This window comes from Podarcis filfolensis (genome assembly GCF_964270895.1).
Source record: "Podarcis filfolensis genome assembly, chromosome: 1".
NCBI classification, from domain to species: Eukaryota; Metazoa; Chordata; class Lepidosauria; order Squamata; family Lacertidae; genus Podarcis; species Podarcis filfolensis.
Window position 1 is genome coordinate 6,266,176 of NC_139604.1, and position 18,972 is coordinate 6,285,147.

General features: G+C 41.8%; 1 protein-coding gene and 1 long non-coding RNA gene across 2 annotated transcripts in view; one reads left to right on the forward strand and one right to left on the reverse strand.

Moving 5' to 3' along the window:
• The window catches only part of DRC11 (dynein regulatory complex subunit 11), an 89,500-nt gene that overhangs the window by 46,922 nt on the left and 23,606 nt on the right, over nucleotides 1–18,972 (reverse strand). Inside the window, exon 7 of the mRNA XM_083628489.1 lies at nucleotides 628–712. Within this exon, the coding sequence (XP_083484615.1) occupies nucleotides 628–712 (85 nt within the window). The remainder of the gene's footprint in view (nucleotides 1–627; nucleotides 713–18,972) is intronic.
• Nucleotides 3,605–4,761, forward strand: LOC310743406. The gene is made up of 2 exons (XR_014539002.1): nucleotides 3,605–3,805; nucleotides 4,560–4,761. It is a non-coding gene; the product is annotated as an uncharacterized lncRNA (long non-coding RNA).

The following is an 18,972-nucleotide window of genomic DNA, read 5'->3' on the forward strand; positions in this document are numbered from 1 at the left end:
AGCGAAATTATACGCTGGGGGGAGGTGTTTGTTCGCCCCAGAACATTGGTATCACTTTAACTTACTGCGTTCCATCATACCTCTCCTCCCTTTCGACTGTTGCACATAGACTGGCCTTCACCAAAGCGAGGTTTAACGTTTTTCCCTCCAATGTCCTGAGACATAGGTTCTCAAAGGGTCAAGCCCCCGCCGTGTGCGAATGTGATAAGGTGACGCCGGAGTCGCTCCAGCACATTATGTTCACTTGCCCCTTGTTTAATGTGCTACGGGCAAATTTGTTGGGATCAATCATACAGAAACTAGAGGGTACCCCACCAAAATTCCACCTTGCCCAAATCTTACAGGACAAGGATACCCACACGACCCTGAAGGTGGCTAGGTTCCTAGTTGCTGTCCTTTCCCAAAAGTGACGCCAAGGAGCTCTACAAACTAATTAAGGCGCAGTATGCCTTTCCATTTTATAGTATTTTATTGTTATAGTAGTGTTTTAGCGATTGCTTTTTTTTCTCCTTACGGCACAAGCTGTTATTTATGTGTTGTTTTTACCTGTATGGGCCTATGGCCGTAATAAATGATATTCTATTCTATTCTATTCTTTTTTAACCTTATGTCTGAAACAAATGCTACCTCCTCTGGAGTTTTTTCAGCAAAAAGAATAGCTGAACCGCCTTGTTCTTCGTCAGGGTAGTCCGGAAATCTTCCTGTCATGTGCCTGTGTGAAATAAAAGGCTCCATTTCAAAAACAGCACAAAGCCACATGTTGTTTTTAAGCATGAATTCAAAACGGTTAGATAATTATATATGGCTAATCAGCAATGGTGTTCCTACTCATAAGCAGTTTGATGTGGGCACGCGAAGCAAACAACCAGAGATGAAGTGTGATGTGGTAGAGACAGCTATATATCCGCAAGACCTGGATGCAACTCCTTTTTAAGGCAAGCCGTGTTCTCTTCCACACTATTCCAAATGTATGCAATGGAGATGGGTTGCTCCCATCTTAAAGGGTTCTTGCGATCACTCTCTTGCAACTGCCCTAAACATCATTTACATTAAGTCTTACTCTGTTAAGCACCATGCATTTCATCCCATATTCTAAATTACTGAGGCAAAACTGTAAGAATGAGATGTTGGACCACATTTTTATGTAAGTTAGCTTCCTGAAATTGCATTCATAGATTGTTCCATCTAATTCAGAAATTCTCTGACAGGCTCAGTGCCCATACAGTACCTTTCAGTAATTGTTTGTTGACATGTGGAAAATGAAACTGTGTGTTTCGTTCTTCTGAAGTCATTCCCTTGGTTCTGCAAAGTTCTCCTTGTCCATAAAAATTAAGTGTTGGACAAGGGGCAGAATCTGCTTAACGTGAAATATCTCACCCAATAATGGACATCTCTCTTTCCCTTATTTTCAACTTTTAGTAGAGTAAATCCCGCAGCTGAGCAGTAAATGGCTCTTTCTTTCTTTCCCAGATTTTTTTTTAACATGATGGGGGAAATGGTTTTTACATACAGAATTATTTCTAACAAAGACCAAATATAAGGTACAGATCCAATTTTCTATTTAACTTAAATATTAAAAGTCATGCCAGGTTATTCTTTTTTATTTTTTTACTGCCTTTCAATGCATGCATTTGAAAAATGGCACTTGGCACTAGAACTGAAGTACAGATGATTTGGCTTGCTTCATATTTAGGCCACATTAGAGAGAAATGTGTTGTTAAAAACAAGCATAACTAATGACTCACTGCAGCCCTTGATTGCCCCCAAGTCAATTCTTTAGCAGTTTCAGCTGTTCCCATTATTAATCTGTCATGTCCTCTGTGGGGAAAGATGGTCCAGCACGAGGCACTGGTTTTAGGCCCTGTACATCTGCGCTATGCTCCATTGCGCTGTGCCTCAACATTATGCAATTAGTCAAATTTTAAACATATGTACACCAGCTGAATCTCTGCAGTGGCAAAGGCTGACATGCTGTTCTCGACTACATCCTGACCTTGCAAATATGTTCCAAAGAGCTACGTGCAGATGTAAAAGAACTTCAATGCAGAGAGAAGGCTGAATTACCTTTTGTAAATCAATAATGTAGGGCACAAAGAAACCCTCTTCCTTTTTGGAACAAGAGTAATGTTGAGGTTCGGGCACTGAGAAGAGGAACATGGTGCTGAACTCCCACTGTGAACTGTATGTGTTGTGTGCCTGTGCCAAGCACAAGCAAGCTCAAGTCAGAGGGCTTCATTGGCCACAGTGCCTGTTGGATCCTGCCCAATGTTGGGGCATCAACTGGATTATCCTGTTCTTCAAAATGCAGTAATAACAATTATTTGCAGCCTAAAATGTATATTTAATATCTGGGGTTGTTTTAAGGCTGTGATTGCAATTTATTGCAGTTATGACTGCTTTTTAGATTCTGCTAGGCCAACTTAATGAGTTTGACCAAGCTGGGGGAGGCAGTGGAAGACAGGAGTGCCTGGCGTGCTCTGGTCCATGGGGTCACGAAGAGTCGGACACGACTAAACGACTAAACAACAACAACAAGGCCAACTTATTAATGGTTTAACTCAGGGCAGTTATATCCAATAAAAAAGGCTCCGTTTTGGAGGGCCAAAGAAACTTCTCATATTTCCATGGTTCACACACGTACTCCCTATGATGCTCCTTTACTATCTTAGTGTTAAAGTGAAAATTTGGGAACCATTACTCTCCAAAAGGTTCCACCTTAAAAGGAGTTTTGTACAACATTACGCAGTGTAGATAATGCCAGGGACACTGATCCACAATTTCCTCTGGTCTGCAGGAGTCCTGGCACTGCATAGCTATACCCCCAAAACAGCACATAAGAGACAGTGATCATTAGGGTTTAAATGTTTGGAGAAGCCAGAATTGTTCCAAAGGCAGTAGATTCAATACTGACTTTCTGAAATAATTCCTTATGTTCACATAAGCAAGAATCCAGATAACTTTTAGCCATAGTTCTAGCTCACTTTTAGCCTATGTTGGGGTGTAGCAGATTAACTGAAAGCATTCAAAATAAGCACTTTCTCTCTCTTTGCCTCTAGTGTACAGAGAAGTTGCCCTCTTCGGGTGGCATCCAATACTAGTCCTATTCAGGCATGATTGATTTCGGGTCATTCATTTTAATGGGTCTACTTATATATAACTTAGTTGGATACAATCCTTTCATTTTTTACCATGACTACTTTGACACATAAGACCTACTGTATTCCTTGGGACTCACCTGTAAGCAAACATGTTTACAATTATACTGTAGGTCTCAAAAGAACTGAATTTGTAACAACATTCAAGTATTTTTGAAAATCTACGTCAAAGAAAAGTGAGTAGTATAACAAAGAACTATGTCACAGTTTATTAAAGCAAATGAACAAAAAATATTCTCATTATAAATAATAGTATTATGATGAAATTAAATTATTTTAAGAGTACTTCAGCTACAAAGAGCTTTCCCAGTTTTTAAAAAATACCCAGCACTGAATTGCAAGGAAGTCTCTAATCATACTCTTTAGTCTGCAATTAGAGCATAGTTCTGAAATTCCTTCTGGTGCCTGGCAGACTTTGAAGAGAAAGAATGCTTTTAAAATTAGATTGGTATGGCCCTTTCGTCATTGCAGCCACCTTACAATGGAAACACGCATGAAACTTGGTTGTGGCAAACATCTCAGGTTCAATCAAGTTGTGAGGTGGCACAAGTCTGGCAATTCTAAAGCTGTATTGCTCCCATAACCTCTGATCCAATAAACATATGGACCTCTACAGAGTGTGCCTTGAAGAATGCAAAAAACGCAGGCATGTACATATTGACTTGCAGACAGGCAGACCTAATTACCTTAATTGCCAGTACAACTGCAGGGCATTGGGAATACTTTTCCCAGCCTTGACTCAAGGTAGCCAGAGGGCACCTTGGCTGTGAGGCCTGGAAGACCTGCTCCCTGCCTTGCTAGCCTTTGCCCACCTGACAGACTCCAGCTACAAAAGCTAAAGCTGCTGAACAGAGTCTTGGGCTGGGGTGCTGTTTAGGGGCTTTTGCTGGGGTGGGGTTGTTGCTGTTATTTTATATTAATTTATGTATCTTTATTTTTTATTATGATGTACATGGAAATTGTTCAATTTGATTGTGTACTTTTTGATGTTTTATTTATGGTTTATGACTATTTTTGTTATGTTTGCAATTATGAGGTTTTTTCCTGTTGTAAACTACCTTGAGCATGGTTTGAACTATGGAAATGTGGCATACAATTAAAACTATGTATATATGTCCTTATGAAAAGTACGGCTTGTATTCATCCTTTTTTTGTGTTTTGTTATTGCAAGATGACCACTTTTAGTCAGTAATGTTCATTCACCTTTTTGAATTTATTGTAAAATTTTGTATTCTGTATGCTTTTATAACTGTAAGTCACTTGCAAACATTTAATATAGTGAGTCACAAATAAAGGCAATACATAAAAAATAATTAAAATACGATTATTTGTAGTAATAATAATAATAATACAGGTAAAACAACTTAATTTACTGGCCCTTCCTCCTCTTTGTCCATTAGGAAGGTGCTGCTGAAGTACCACCCCTGGTGATCCCTGGACTAAAAAGAGGGAACCCAAGCAATACTCAATCCTGGGTGTTTGGCTGCAGCGCATGTTGAACTGATCTCTAAAAATTGTATGTAGTAGCAGAAGGATCTCTTTGTGGAAGGAGGGGGGGGTTCACTCAAAGAATTTGTAATATATAAAAAAGGTTCTGAAAATTCAACATTGGTTTTATTTATTATTAATTTATTAAATGTGTATCTTGCCTTTCTGTGTGGATGCCCAATATGGCTAACAATAAAATACACAGAAAAAGGTGCAACAGCGTGCAACTCACGGAAAAGTTGGAAATCCCTTGAAGCGTTACAAAGTACTCTCAGTTCACACATTATATTTTCACATCCAGGATGTTTCATGAATACAATTATAAAGTCAATGTGAATATGGCAAATAGAGGTTTGTAAATACTTGCATTATCAGGGAGCTGTGATTACCTGTGATTTTTCATGGAGTATATACTTCGGCTGCATTCATATGCATTTCCCCAATGTTTCCCTAACATTAATTTCCCATTATATTTGAGCTTTCACACGAACACTAAACCTGCACTATATTTTGCTATATTTACAAAGCAGCATTTAAATAATGTGAAAGCTCAAATATACTGCTGAAATTAACAATCACGGAAACATAATAAAAACCGAGCAAACGATTGTGTGCAAGCAGCCTTGGTGGCTAAAGCTGCCATCTTAACCTCACTTACCTGGGAGGAATTCCCACAGAACTAAATGAGACTTATTTCTGAGAAGACATGGTTAGGATCCGTGCTTTCTTTCTGGAGTACTGGCACCTTTTTTCCTAGAAGAAAAACACTGCTTGGGGTTGCAGCCTAAGCCAGGTTTTCTGCCACACAAAGTCTGAAATAGCTAAGGCCAGCCTCTGCAAGGTTCAGTGCGCAGAAATAGATGCTTCTTGAAGAGTTTACATTATGTGTCAGAGGGACAAAATTGGGGTGGAGGGAAGGAATATTTGACAGCAAGGAGTGGGGAGGGAGGAAAGTATTAAATAGCAGTTGAGGGCAAATAAGATGGAGCTATAAAATATTTCAAATAATGGGAGGGAACAGAGTTCCCCATGAGTGAATGTCTGGCTCTGCCACAAGCATATATTAAAAATTTTCAAAACACACTCTTTTATAAATTGAAAAGCACAGTGAGATAGAATAAGAGAGACACTTTTGGGTAAAGATATGAGGAATGCTGTGTGTAAGATGTACTATTCGCAGTTTTGTAAAACAAAATTCCAATGTTTACATGGAGTGGTCTTCACTTGTGAAATAAGCTGGTATGGTATATTTCCCTCCAAATACTTTCCTCCCCTTACCTGTATGTAGCTGTTTCATTCTGCTTATGAGTTACTTGGAAATTTGGTTAGAACTGAGTTAAATGTGTGTGTGTTTTTTAAAACATATTATTTACCTGGACCCTCAAGTGTAATTGACAAAAAATGCCCTAAGGACAGCCAAGAATTCCAAATTATTTTAGTTAAGATATGCAGTGAATTAATTGTGTCAAAATACACAAAGGAGCTGCACACTGTACACCCCAAATAACGCTAACAGACTTCTCCCTACCCACCTTTTCGCAAATCATTCTCAATTTAAAACTTACTCTCTGTATCCTTCAAAGTGCTGTGCTGATGGAGATTTATGTCAGTACAACTCTAACCTAAACATTTCCCTAGTAATAGACTCAACTGTGTACTACCTAATCTCTATATTTCTGCATGGCTTTACGTGTGCTGCTCCCTTCTCCCTTTCGCCATAACTCCTCTCCCTAATTGCCTAAAGGGCTCTGTCAAGATAATAAAAAATAGTTCTTCTGAGAATAAGGATAGCTGCACTCATTTTCAAGATTATAAGGAATGTTAGATTTGTTATGAAACAAGACATGAAAAATTACTGTGCAATGTAAGAAGCACAGTCAATCTTTCTGGGGAGTAATGGGCTCTGTGTTTCAAAATGCCACCTTTTAGTCATTCTTTATAACCAGTTATGAGGCAAATTTTATTTATTTTTGTTTTTATTGCATAATTTTATTACATAATAAAAACGGTTTGGGAAGGAGGGATTGTTATAGCAGTGAATGTCTGAGCAACAAAATCCTCCCCAAGAGATGCTTCAGAAGGGCCCAGAGTCCACAAAAACCTGCGTCTGCTCAGAAAAATACCATATTTTTCACTCTATAAGACGCACCAGACCACAAGACACACCTAGTTTTTGGAGGAGGAAAACAAGAAAAAAAATATTCTGAATCTCAGAAGCCAGAACAGCAAGAGGGATCGCTGCGCAGTGAAAGCAGCGATCCCTCTTGCTGTTCTGGCTTCTGGGATAGCTGTGCAGCCTGCATTCGCTCCATAAGACGCACACACATTTCCCCTTACTTTTGAGGAGGGAAAAAATGAGTCTTATAGAGCAAAAAATATGGTAAGTCCCACTGTATTCAATGCAATGTCCGCCCGAGTAGTAAGTCTAGGGCTGCAGCCTTAATTTAGAACAGTGAATCTTTGGAGAAGACTGATAAAGGCCGAGACTCAGGGGCACTCAGAAGAGGGGTGCTCCAAAGCCCAGAAAAACAGCTTGGAATGAAAGCCCCCTGCTGTCTAAGAAAACCTCAAACCTTGAAGAAAAGAGAGGGCTAAGCAAAAAGATTCCAAAAAACTGAAAAGAAAAGATCTTATTCAAAAAACACTAATGCATTCAAGGACACTAATGCAGGCGGCAGCGAAGATGGCACTGCCCTCAAGAGGCCTTTTCCTCTTTGGAGAAAGAAAATGGTCACAATATCTAAAGGGAAGAGTTTGCAGCACAACAAGAAGCCATAAAGGAGCTTATTGAAAACACTTGGAAAGAGCGAATGCTCCCAATGGAAATGAAGTTGGCAGAACTCAACACGGGGCTTGACTCTTTAACAGAAACTACAGGCAGCCCCCCCCCCCATTTACGCACGTTCAGTACGTGCGCAACCATGTGTAAGCGCATCAGGCCGAACCCGGAAGTGACCCAGAAACGTCATAAAGACGTCACTGAAATGTCACTAAAAGGGCAGGCTGGGGGCGGGACGGGATGCTTGCAGCTTTCCAATGGGTTTCAATTTTAAGTGATTTCCCCGACACACACGGTACCTCCGAACGTAACCCCCACATAAGCAGGGGGATGCCTGTACAGCAACAAAAGAATTAAGCCAAATCCATGACAAAAAGATCAAAGAATGAAACAAGAGATATATGCAACAAGTTTGAAGATGCAAATTAATTCTCCTATTTTGATTTTCTACATTTCTGGGTTTTTTTGAAGAGGGAGCGGAAGAGAAGGATTCTGCACAATTTATTGCTTCATGGCTTAAATCACTGCTTCCAGACCTCAAAATCTCTGCTGCTGATTTTGAATGGGCACACATGGCAATTGCACTCAAACTGAGAGAGAGGTTCATCCCTCACCCTGCCTGTGATATCACTGTCTGCTTTGCCCCTTACATGGAGGAGGAGGAGGAAGTGTGGAACAAATGGAGAAACCCAATATCAGTAACTTATAAAAGCATCCTAGGTTATGGTGATGTGTTTCAGATCTGGCTTCTGAAACACTGAAAAAGGGGGAAATTCTACATGCATGCACTATTAAACTGCAAGAGACTAGAAATTTCTGAAATTCTGTCATTCACTAAAGAACCAACTTAAGAAAGCATCTGACACATCCAAACCATTCCCGAGATGGACAACCAGAAAGTGCAGCAGTTAAGATTTCAGTCTGATGTTATCAAGTAAGAAAGGGATATTGAGGATATCAACAACTGGAGAAGCCAGGCTCAAATGAACAGCAGCTGGCCTCTCCAGAAGCCAACCAAAAGGCAAAGGGAAATGTGGTCAGAAAATCCTCTCGCTTTCCCACATTTTGTGGTGTTCATAAGGGATGAAAGATTTGCATGGTAAGCTATGCTATGAACACAGAAAGCCGTCTTATACTGACCTAGATCATTGGCTACTGCTGCCAGAGGTAAGATGCCAGGGATCAGAACTTCGGCTGCAATATGTGCTGATACTGAGATTTCCCCAAATGCAGGAAACTCAACTGCATAATTTCACTGAGCTATGGACTATGGGCATTTGATGGAGAAGCTGCCATGGGTGCTTGCTTGCAGTGGCCTCCAAGGATAGGGTCAGAAATAGGGTCATAAATGTTTCTGTCATGAATCACACCTCCGACTACCTCACACAAATAATGGACAAACTATGAGCCTAAGCACTGAAAAAAACAATCAAAACTGGCTATGTTAGATCCTTCCTTCCTTTTTTACAAGAACACAACATTGTGATGAAATGAAAAGAACTGTGCAATTTTGGATTTCTTTGCTTTTCAGTCACTAACACATAACCTTCACTCAGCCCACTGAAAAATTATTTTTGTGCCATCAAGTCCAGCCTATATTTTAATGCAGGTCATAAGCAAATTTACCAGAATTCGAAGTTTGGCTTAATATGATATGTGAACTAAACTAACTTAAACAATAATTCAATTCTAATGGCATGCTATAAGAATTCCCCCACCCACAAATTCCCAGCACAGCAAACACAGTTTATTTAGAAAATATGGATGAAACCAAGAATTTATTTACCTCACAGCCAGTAACAATAAGCTATTTTGCTATGTTGATTCTCTTGAAGGCTGCTGCGTACTTCTGTTCTAAATGGTTTCCTTTCTGACGTTTTTGAAGAATCATTTATGCCTCTAGATTGTCTATGCTTACAAGTGACTGTAATTTATGCCTGGATTAAATCTTTTATAATCAATATTTTGAATTGTGCAAGGCATTTTTTAGCCTCATGTCAGTGTTGTGCTAATGACATTACTGTTACGCTTGAGAAGGCACTTTGATTAAGGAGGGTTACAAGTGCATTTTCTACTAAAGAAATCGGAGAAGGCAATTTACCATTAAAAAAAAATTAGATGACTGTTGTTCCTATCCTTAATTTTTAGCACACACTAGACATTATTATATCAGAACATTACACTGCATGTTAAGAGAACTATTAAGTTTCATTCATGGTAATAATGATTTTATTCGAACAAGAATGGAATAAATAGCATATATACAAAAGCGGTTACAATGGTTTCACACTATCTTGTTTCTGGGGCCTGCTCTAAATAAACCATTATGCGTAGGAGAAAAGAGAAACTAGACTATCAGTTTAGTTATACAGAAATGTAATCTTTAATTTATTTATTTTTCAGGGATGCTGGACAGTGAAGATCAAATACCTTCCAGATTCCTAATACAAAGCATAAGCTGATACAAATTGGCCAGAACCTTGGCGTGCTTTCTGTGACTTCTGAAGTGTGAAAGATGATGAAGAGAAATAAACCAGATGTCTTCAATTAGAAGCTAGCCCTAGTTTAATGCGGAGAGCCCATTTATCAGTGCTGCTAATTGAAAAACTCTGTTAGCTTTGCAGTCCAAAAAACACATTACAGTGCCTTGGGATGCCAATCTCATTAGCTCCCACTTTTCATATTTGCAAAAGAGAAACCGACAGCTTTGTGTTTCTCTTTCTACAATCCATGTAGTTACCATGTCTGTTTCCTCAAATAGCAAGCTCAATTGCCTGATTAGGAGTCAAAGCAGGGATCCCTGAAATAAGGTAAGGTTTCTGTATACTTGGTTGACTCCCTAGGTATGCAGAAGCATGTGGTCTGCCAGCTATGACCATTCATGGGCAGAGATCGTTTGGTCTGGTAACCTTCACATTGGGATATTGCCCTTTAGGTTGATTGTACTGAGTGCAGAATTCTGAAGATGGGCTTCTGGTTGGAAAAGTTCTACTGAAAGCTCTGCATACCCAGTGCATTACTGAACTAAGTTCCATGTCCTACTGTCAGTAAATCAGGGGTGCCAACTTGAATAAAATATGGGGGGCAGGTAAGCCCCACCCTGCATAATCAATCACATGACGGGGCTCTCCCATACCATTTAAATACCATCGACTGAGGGTGGGGTCTGGCCTCTTCAATATTTTATTGGGAGGGTGAAGAGACCTTGGCCCCTAGGAACTGGCTCTTATGCAGTACACAGAGCCAAAATAGCTTAGGACCAGGTTGCCTTATCACCTTGTCCCTTATACAGTCATACCTTGGTTCTTGAACGGAATCTGTTCCGGAAGTCCATTTGATTTCCGAAAACGTTTGAAAACCAAGGCGTGGTTTACAATTGGCTGCGGGAGCTTCCTGCACTCAATCGGAAGCCGTGTAAACTGTGCCAGATGTTTGGTTTCCAAAAAATATTCACAAACTGAAACATTTACTTATGGGTTTGCGGCGTTTGGGAGCCAAAACATTCAAGTCGCAAGGCGTTCAACTTCCGAGGTACGACTGTACACTCAAGATCATGCAAAGCACCTCTCCTGATTGTCCCATGGACAAGAAAAGACATTTAGCATAGTGGTTCCATTACTCTGAAACGCAATTCCTACTGTAATCAGACATGCACATACAGATGTTGTTTGCTGATAATGCAGCCTTGACAGCGCACTCCAAGGTAGCAATACAGAGACTCATTAGCTGTTTTACCCAAGCCTGCAGGGAGTTTGGACTTACCATCAGCCTGACGAAGGCCTGTATCCTGGGTCAGGATGCCACCAACACTCCACACATCAGCGTTGGTGATCACACGTTTGAGGTGATAGATGATTCTGCCTACCTGGGCTGCACCATAACCAGCAACCTCTTCATCATTGCTGAGTTGTACAAGTGTACTGGCAAGGCAGCTATGGAAACAGCTTGCCTCTCCAAATAATGTGAACATAAATATCCAATATCAAGATGAAGGTCTACCAGGCTTGTGTGTTGAGCACGCTGCTTAATGGAAGTGAGCCATGGGCAACGCCTTCCACATCATGAAGATTTGGGACATCACATTTCAAGACAGCTTCAAACACAGATGAGCACTCCCAAGCCAACATTCCCAACATGTTTGCACTCCTGTCCCAGTGACATCTAGCTGGCTTGGTCATGTCCACTGAACAGAAGATGGCAGGATCCACAAGGACACGCTCTACACAGATCTGGCTTCAGGCACCAGGCCCCCTGGCAGACCAACACGGCATTACAAAGATGCTTGCAAATGTGACTTGAAGGCTGGTAATTTGTTCTACAGAGGTTCTGTGAGCTTCCAAGATATATGGAATGTTGAAGTGTCAGTTGAAAAAGGGACAAAACTGGAAACTGGGAGAGAGAATTAGCCAGATCAGGGATCTAGGGTTGCAGGGCTCTGTGCTTCAAAGTAAAAACAACACATTTTCCCACACAATACAGGGATGCGTCAGGAGATAGGAATGAAAACAGCACATCTTTTTCCAACTTTACAGAAGCCCCTACCCTACCATATAGCCCTCTTGATCTCTGCCCATCACGGCTGGGAAAGTCCACTGCAAGGTCGACTAGATGGATCTACTGCCTTGTAAGTCCCTCTTGAAGAGGTCCTCGCTGGATCCAAAGGTTTAGAGAACACCCATCTAGCCTTTAATATTCCCTTCCTGGGGCACACACACATTCTGTGCATTCAGCATTGAATGTGTGAAAAGGATTTCAGTTGCTGCTGTTCCAAGTTGGCTAGAATTATGGCAACCCCAGTTCATCTCTGGATATGTACTGTTTCACTTCAGCACTGAATAAAGAAAATGCAAAATTAGTGATTGTAATACTTGCTTAGAAGTCTTCTTTAGGGATCTGCAGGTTAAACCAACAGCACAGGTCTCCAGGATAGATCTACTTTTTACAGGAACTTCCCCAAAACAAGAAACACAACCTTAGCTAAGCATTGACAACATGGAAAAGCACCACCTATCAGCTGAAGTTGTGGTTGTATAATCAATGTTATAAAAACAGAGAAAGAAAAAAAGAAGAGATGAAAACTATAATCAATGCCTTCCCCCCACACAAATCAAACAAAACAAAACAAACCCTAGACCGAAGTTGTGGCAATTAACACTATTCAAGGGGCAATTTACAAGTAGTTCATCACTTAATCCTCCACCCACACTCATCAGGAAGCAATAAAATGGGCAGACTCGAAGTGTTTCATAAAAGGCAAAGCAGCAATTAAAGGCCTTAATACTACTTTCCCTGCCCCAACTAGACAAGCTGGTGCTGCAATTGTAATACAATTCACCCAGCTCACACAAGAAATGAGTTCTGAAAAACCACAGGAGTCAACACAGAAAACAGCAGAATTCAATGGGCTGATATGGATGCACTATAGCAAGTGAGTAAATGAAGGATGTCAACTCCAGAAAAAAGCACATGTGGAAGCCTCAGGTGACCTGGCAGCCCTGGATTTCTCCAGGGATGGACATTTACCCTATTTCAGGTCTATGTCAGTTTTACTTGAGTTTGTTCATAAGACAGTGATGTCCTGTTTGCACATCCAAAAATCTTTGGATTTTTAAAAAATGCTTAGAAAAATTCATATTTAAATACCTACATATAAATTATGTACTCCATCACAAAATACATACAGTGGTACCTTGGTTTATGAACTTAATCCCTTCTGGAAGTCCATTCTTAAACCAAAGTGTTCTTAAACCAAGGTATGCTTTCCCATAGCAGCAGGGGACTCAATTTACAAATGAAACACACTCAACAGGAAGCAAAACATGTTCTGCTTCCAAGGCAAAGTTCACAAACCAAAACACCTACTTCCAGGTTTGCAGCGTTCTTAATCCAAGTTGCTCATAAACTAAGCTGTTATTAAACCAAGGTACCACTGTATTTAACTACACATTTAATCTTAATGTATGTATTTCTATGCATGCTTTTATGCAGTTTGGTACATTTTTTTGAGCTGAGAACTACGTCACAAAATTCAGAGAAGTGAAAAATCCAAATGATAACAGTATTATAATCTGCATATTAGTCCAGGAGGTGAAAATCTGGTTTGCTTAAAAATTGACATGTGATCATTTTCAAACACTTAATGGAATGGCAAAATCAAGAAACTATTTACAACTGTTGTGGTGACACAACTCAGCATTTCAAATTTTGTAAACGTTAGTGCAATAGGAAAAATAGTGTATCTGGAGGCTTGACTCTGGAGTTCAACAGGCTATATCACTGCAAAATAACTTTTTCTATTTGTTTAATCAAGTACAGAAAATGTAAGAAACAGAGGCTTCTGGCTGATCCTCTCCTAAGCCACCAAGCTGCCTCCATTACTGTCGGCAACCCCATATATTTATGTCTAGACTAAAGTAGGCAACTTTTGCCATTGCACAGAAGCTACATCAATGTCTCTGGCCTCCTGTAAATCCTACAGCACTCAATAAAACAGATTGACTACATATGGGCTTAACTACCCTCTTTTTGGAAATAAACATGATTCACACTAATGGTATGAAAAGGGTTATACAATTAAACTAACAACAATTGAATATATCTTTCAGGTTTCAAATTGAATAAATTTTCCTGCAAAGCAATTCTTAGATGTTTCCCTCTTCAATGTGTTCCTTCTTTACAGTGCTCTCCTAACCTTCAGTCTGTTCCTTCTGCTCCCCCTAAAATACTTCTCTTCTGTTCAGTGGACCAACACGCTTAGCCATTTGTTTTGACTGCTTATCTATTAATCAAGAAATGCATTATCTAGCCAGGCATTTATTCTTTTCCTATAATGATTAATAATACAATCATTTTCAAACTTTCTACATTCAGAGAACACTTTCCACGCAAATTGTCTGCTAAGAAATTGCCCATGAAGAATATTCTAGACTGATTACTGGTCAATATGTTGCACAACCAACAGTGCCAACTCCAGATTTTGGGATGTCCACATGAAAGTGGGTCTCCTTCAAATATGCCTTCATGTGTCATCAGTCATCCTGCTTCAAATACGAAGGACATTGCTTCTCACCCAGTAGGGTGGGGCAAGCTAGATGCCTGGTGCTCTTTTTGGCTTGAGCTGTTTGCGAATTGTAAGACTGTTCAATATCATTGTAGGGGCCTCTGGGGTGATTTATATTTCCTAGTGGTACCCAGCCACACCAGTGCAGCTGTACCCATCTGAAATCTTTGGACTGCAAGGAGACCAAGCAGGATATATCTGAGGAGGGACAAAAGGAAAACTAACAAAATGAATTTCAATTGGGACGAATGTAAGGTTCCACACTTAGGCAGGAAGAACCAGCTGCACAAATATAAGATGGGGGACACCTGGATTTCCAGTAGTACATGCGAAAAGGATCTTGGAGTCTTAGTAGATCACAGGCTTAACGTGAGTCAACAGCGTGATGCAGCAGCAAAAGCTAATGGTATTCTAGGCTGTATGAAGAAAAGTCTAGTGTCTCACTCAAGGGAAGTAATAGTACCACTCTATTCTGCCTTGGTCAGACCACACCTGGAATACTATGTCCAGTTCTGGGCGACACAATTTAAGGAGGACATGGACAAGCTGGAACACATGCAGAGGAAGGCAACCAAGAAGATCAAGGATATGGAAATCAAGCCTTATGAGGAATGGTTGAGGGAGTTGGATGTGTTTATTCTGAATAATAATAATAATAATAATAATAATAATAATAATTTTTATTTATACCCCGCCCTCCCCAGCCAAGGCTGGGCTCAGAGTGGCTTACAAGCAATAATAAAAACAAATTGAATGATTACAACTTAAAAACAAAATTAAAATACAACATTAAAATATGGAAACATTAAAATATTAAAATGTAGCCTCATCGCAGGAGGAGAAGGAAAGGAAAAAAGAAAGAAAGGGAATCAAATTGGCTCCAAGCCAAAGGCCAGGCAGAACAACTCTGTCTTACAGGCCCTGCGGAAAGAAATCAGATCCTGCAGGGCCCTGGTCTCATGAGGCAGAGCGTTCCACCAGGCCGGAGCCAGTGTTGAAAAGGCCCTGGCTCTGGTTGAAGCCAATCTAACCTCCTTAGAGCCCGGGACCACTAGGGTGTTGCTATTTATGGACCTTGAGGCTCTCCGTGGGGCATACCAGGAGAGGCGGTCCCGTAGGTACGAGGGTCCTAGGCCGTGAAGGGCTTTAAAGGTCAAAACCAGCACCTTGAACCTGACCCTGTACTCCACCGGGAGCCAGTGCAGCTTGAAAAGCACTGGGTGAATATGCTCCCATGGCAGGGGCCCCGTGAGGAGCCTCGCTGCTGCATTCTGCACCTGCTGGAGTTTCTGGGACAGCTTCAAGGGCAGCCCCGCGTAGAACGAATTACAGTAGTCAAGCTTGGAGATGACCGTCGCATGGATCACTGTGGCCAGGTCGGGGCGGGAAAGGTAAGAGGATATTGAGAGGAGGTATGACAGTCATTTTCAAATATCTGAACAGCTGTCCCAAGCAATCTTGCTTTCTCCTGCCCTGGAAGGTAGGACTCAAACCAATGGCTTCAACGTTAGAAGAAAGGAGATTCCGACCAAACATCAAGAAGAACTTTCTAACAGTAAGAGCTGTTCAGCAGTGGAACAGGCTCCACAAGAGGTTGTGGACTCTCCTTCCTTGGAGGTTTTTAAGCAGAGGTTGGGTGGCCTTCTGTCGTGGGTGCCTTGGCTGAGAGTCCTGCATTTCAGGGAGCTGGACTAGATGACCCTCAAGGTCCCTTCCAACCCTACAGTTCTACAGTCTTTCCCTTTGCTTCTCAGTCAAGTAGGGGGCCACTCCCAGTCTGGAGGTTTGGCAAGTGCTTCCGTATGATGACTGCTGACACCAGGCTCACCGGGCTTCATAGCCACGGCACATGAACTAAGAATGCTCCCTAGATTGCGAAGTACTGGAAGACGCAAGAGCTACCCACACTGGAAGAATGGCAGATGAAGGTGATAGACTACATGGGCCTGGCAGAAATGACGAGCAGAATCCGAAACCAGGGAAGAGAAGCAGCGCAAGAAGAATGGAAAAAATTCAAGGACTATTTAAAGAAATATTACAAAGTTAATGAAAGTTAGAATGATGTTGGACTGGAAAGTAAATGGTTACTATTAGCAATGGTTAAGACAAGGAGAATAAGGAAGACCAGTTTAAATCTAAATTAAAATAAGGGAAGATTTGCTGAGTAATCGATAAGAATTTGGAATACAGAAAAGGGAGGCATGAGGAAGTCGGGGAAGAAAGGTACAAGAAATTAGGATATGAAATGGTACATGTTTTTTTTTTTTTTTTTTTGTCTTTGTATGTTTATGTATGTTATGTCTATATGGAAAAAATTCTCGAATAAAAATATTTAAAAAAAAAAAAAGAATGCTCCCTAGAAGAGGGGTTTCTCAAGCACTGCCTAGTTTTCCTCCTCACTTATCTGCCTCTACCTCCAAGCTATGCCATAGCTCTGGGCTGGACCAATTCCTGAACCAAGAATTCCTTCTTTGGTGGGTAAAGGTGCCGAGATATCATGGGGAGGGGAAAGAAGTGAAAGTTTTCCCTTCTCTGAGAGGAAAGAGCCAGAGGAGGTATTGAGGGAAATTAGAAAGTGAGATAAAAGGAGAGGGAAGAGGAGGAGAAGGAGAAAAGGGAGAGAAAAGGTGGCAAGTAATGACAAGGAGGATTAATAATAATAATAATAATAATAATAATAATAATAATAATTTATTTATACCCCGCCCTCCCCAGCCAAGGCCGGGCTCAGAGCGGCTTACAAGCAATAATAAAAACAAGATGAATGATTACAAGTTAAAAACAAAAATAAAATACAACATTAAGGTAATGGAACATTAAAATATTAAAATGTAGCCTCATCGCAGGAGGAGAAGGAAAAGAAAAAAGAAAGAGAGGGAGGGAGGGAATCAAATTGGCTCCAAGCCAAAGGCCAGGCGGAACAACTCTGTCTTACAGGCCCTGCGGAAAGAAATCAGATCCTGCAGGGCCTTGGTCTCATGAGGCAGAGCGTTCCACCAGGCCGGAGCCAGAGTTGAAAAGGCCCTGGCTCTGGTTGAGGCCAATCTAACTTCCTTAGGGCCCGGGACCACAAGGGTGTTGTTATTTATGGACCTTGAGGCTCTCCGTGGGGCATACCGGGAGAGGTGGTCCCGTAGGTACGAGGGTCCTAGGCCGTGAAGGGCTTTAAAGGTCAAAACCAGCACCTTAAATCTGACCCTGTACTCCACCGGGAGCCAGTGCAGCTGGAAAAGCACTGGGTGAATATGCTCCCATGGCAGAGACCCCGTCAGGAGCCTCGCTGCAGCATTCTGCACCCGCTGGAGTTTCTGGGACAGCTTCAAGGGCAGCCCCACGTAGAGCGAATTACAGTGGTCAAGCCTGGAGATGACCGTCACATGGATCACTGTGGCCAGGTCGGGGCGGGAAAGGTAAGGGACCAACTGCTTGATGCGGCGAAGGTGGAAAAATGTCACCTTGGCTGTTGCTGTAACTTGCGCCCCCATGGAAAGGGAGGCGTCAAGGATTACACCCAAACTCTTAACGGAAGGCAATGGCACTAATTGGGCCCCCGCAAGAGAAGGGAGTTGGTCCCTCATCCCCATGTCATCCTGACCTAGCCATAGGACCTCTGTCTTTGAAGGATTTAGTTTCAATCGGCTCCCACGAAACCATCCAGCTACAGCTTCCAAGCATCTGGTCAGTGTGTTCGGGGCCGAGTCGGTGTGGCCATCCATCAGCAGATAGAGCTAAGTGTCATCAGCATATTGGTGACAGCCCAGCCCAAAGCTCCGGATAATCTGGGCAAGGGGGCGCATAAAGATGTTAAAAAGCATCGGGGAGAGAATTGCGCCCTGCGGCACTCCACACACCAAGGAGTGGCGCGACGACATTTCCCTCCCTAGTGCCACCCGCTGTCCCCGACCAGAGATAAAAGAGCACAACCAGTTACGGGCTATGCCCTGTATCCCCACGTCTGCGAGGCGGTGGTCCAGAAGATCATGATCGACCATGTCAAAGGCTGCTGACAAATCTAAAAGGATCAGCAGTCCTGACCCGCCTCGATCCAGTTGTCTACGGAGATCATCTGTTACGTCAACCAGAGCCGTCTCCGTCCCAAAACCAGGATGGAAACCGGACTGAAATGGATCTAATGCCGATGTTTCCTCCAGAAACCTACCAAGCTGTTCAGCAACCGCTCTCTCAATTACCTTACCCAGGTATGGAAGATTTGAAACTGGGCAGTAATTGGATAGGTCTAAGGGATCTGATGAAGTTTTCTTTAAGAGTGGACACACCACTGCTTCCTTCAGTTCCCCTGGGAATGTCCCCGTGTCAAGGGACAAATTGATAATTTCAACCAGGGGGGTCCGCGCAACATCTGGACACTCCCTAATCAGCCAAGATGGGCACGGATCAAGGAGGCAGGTGGTGGGCCTACCAACTTGGAGGAATCTATCCACATCAGTAGGGAGTATCCGATCGAAATGGTCCAACACTGGACCTGAAGT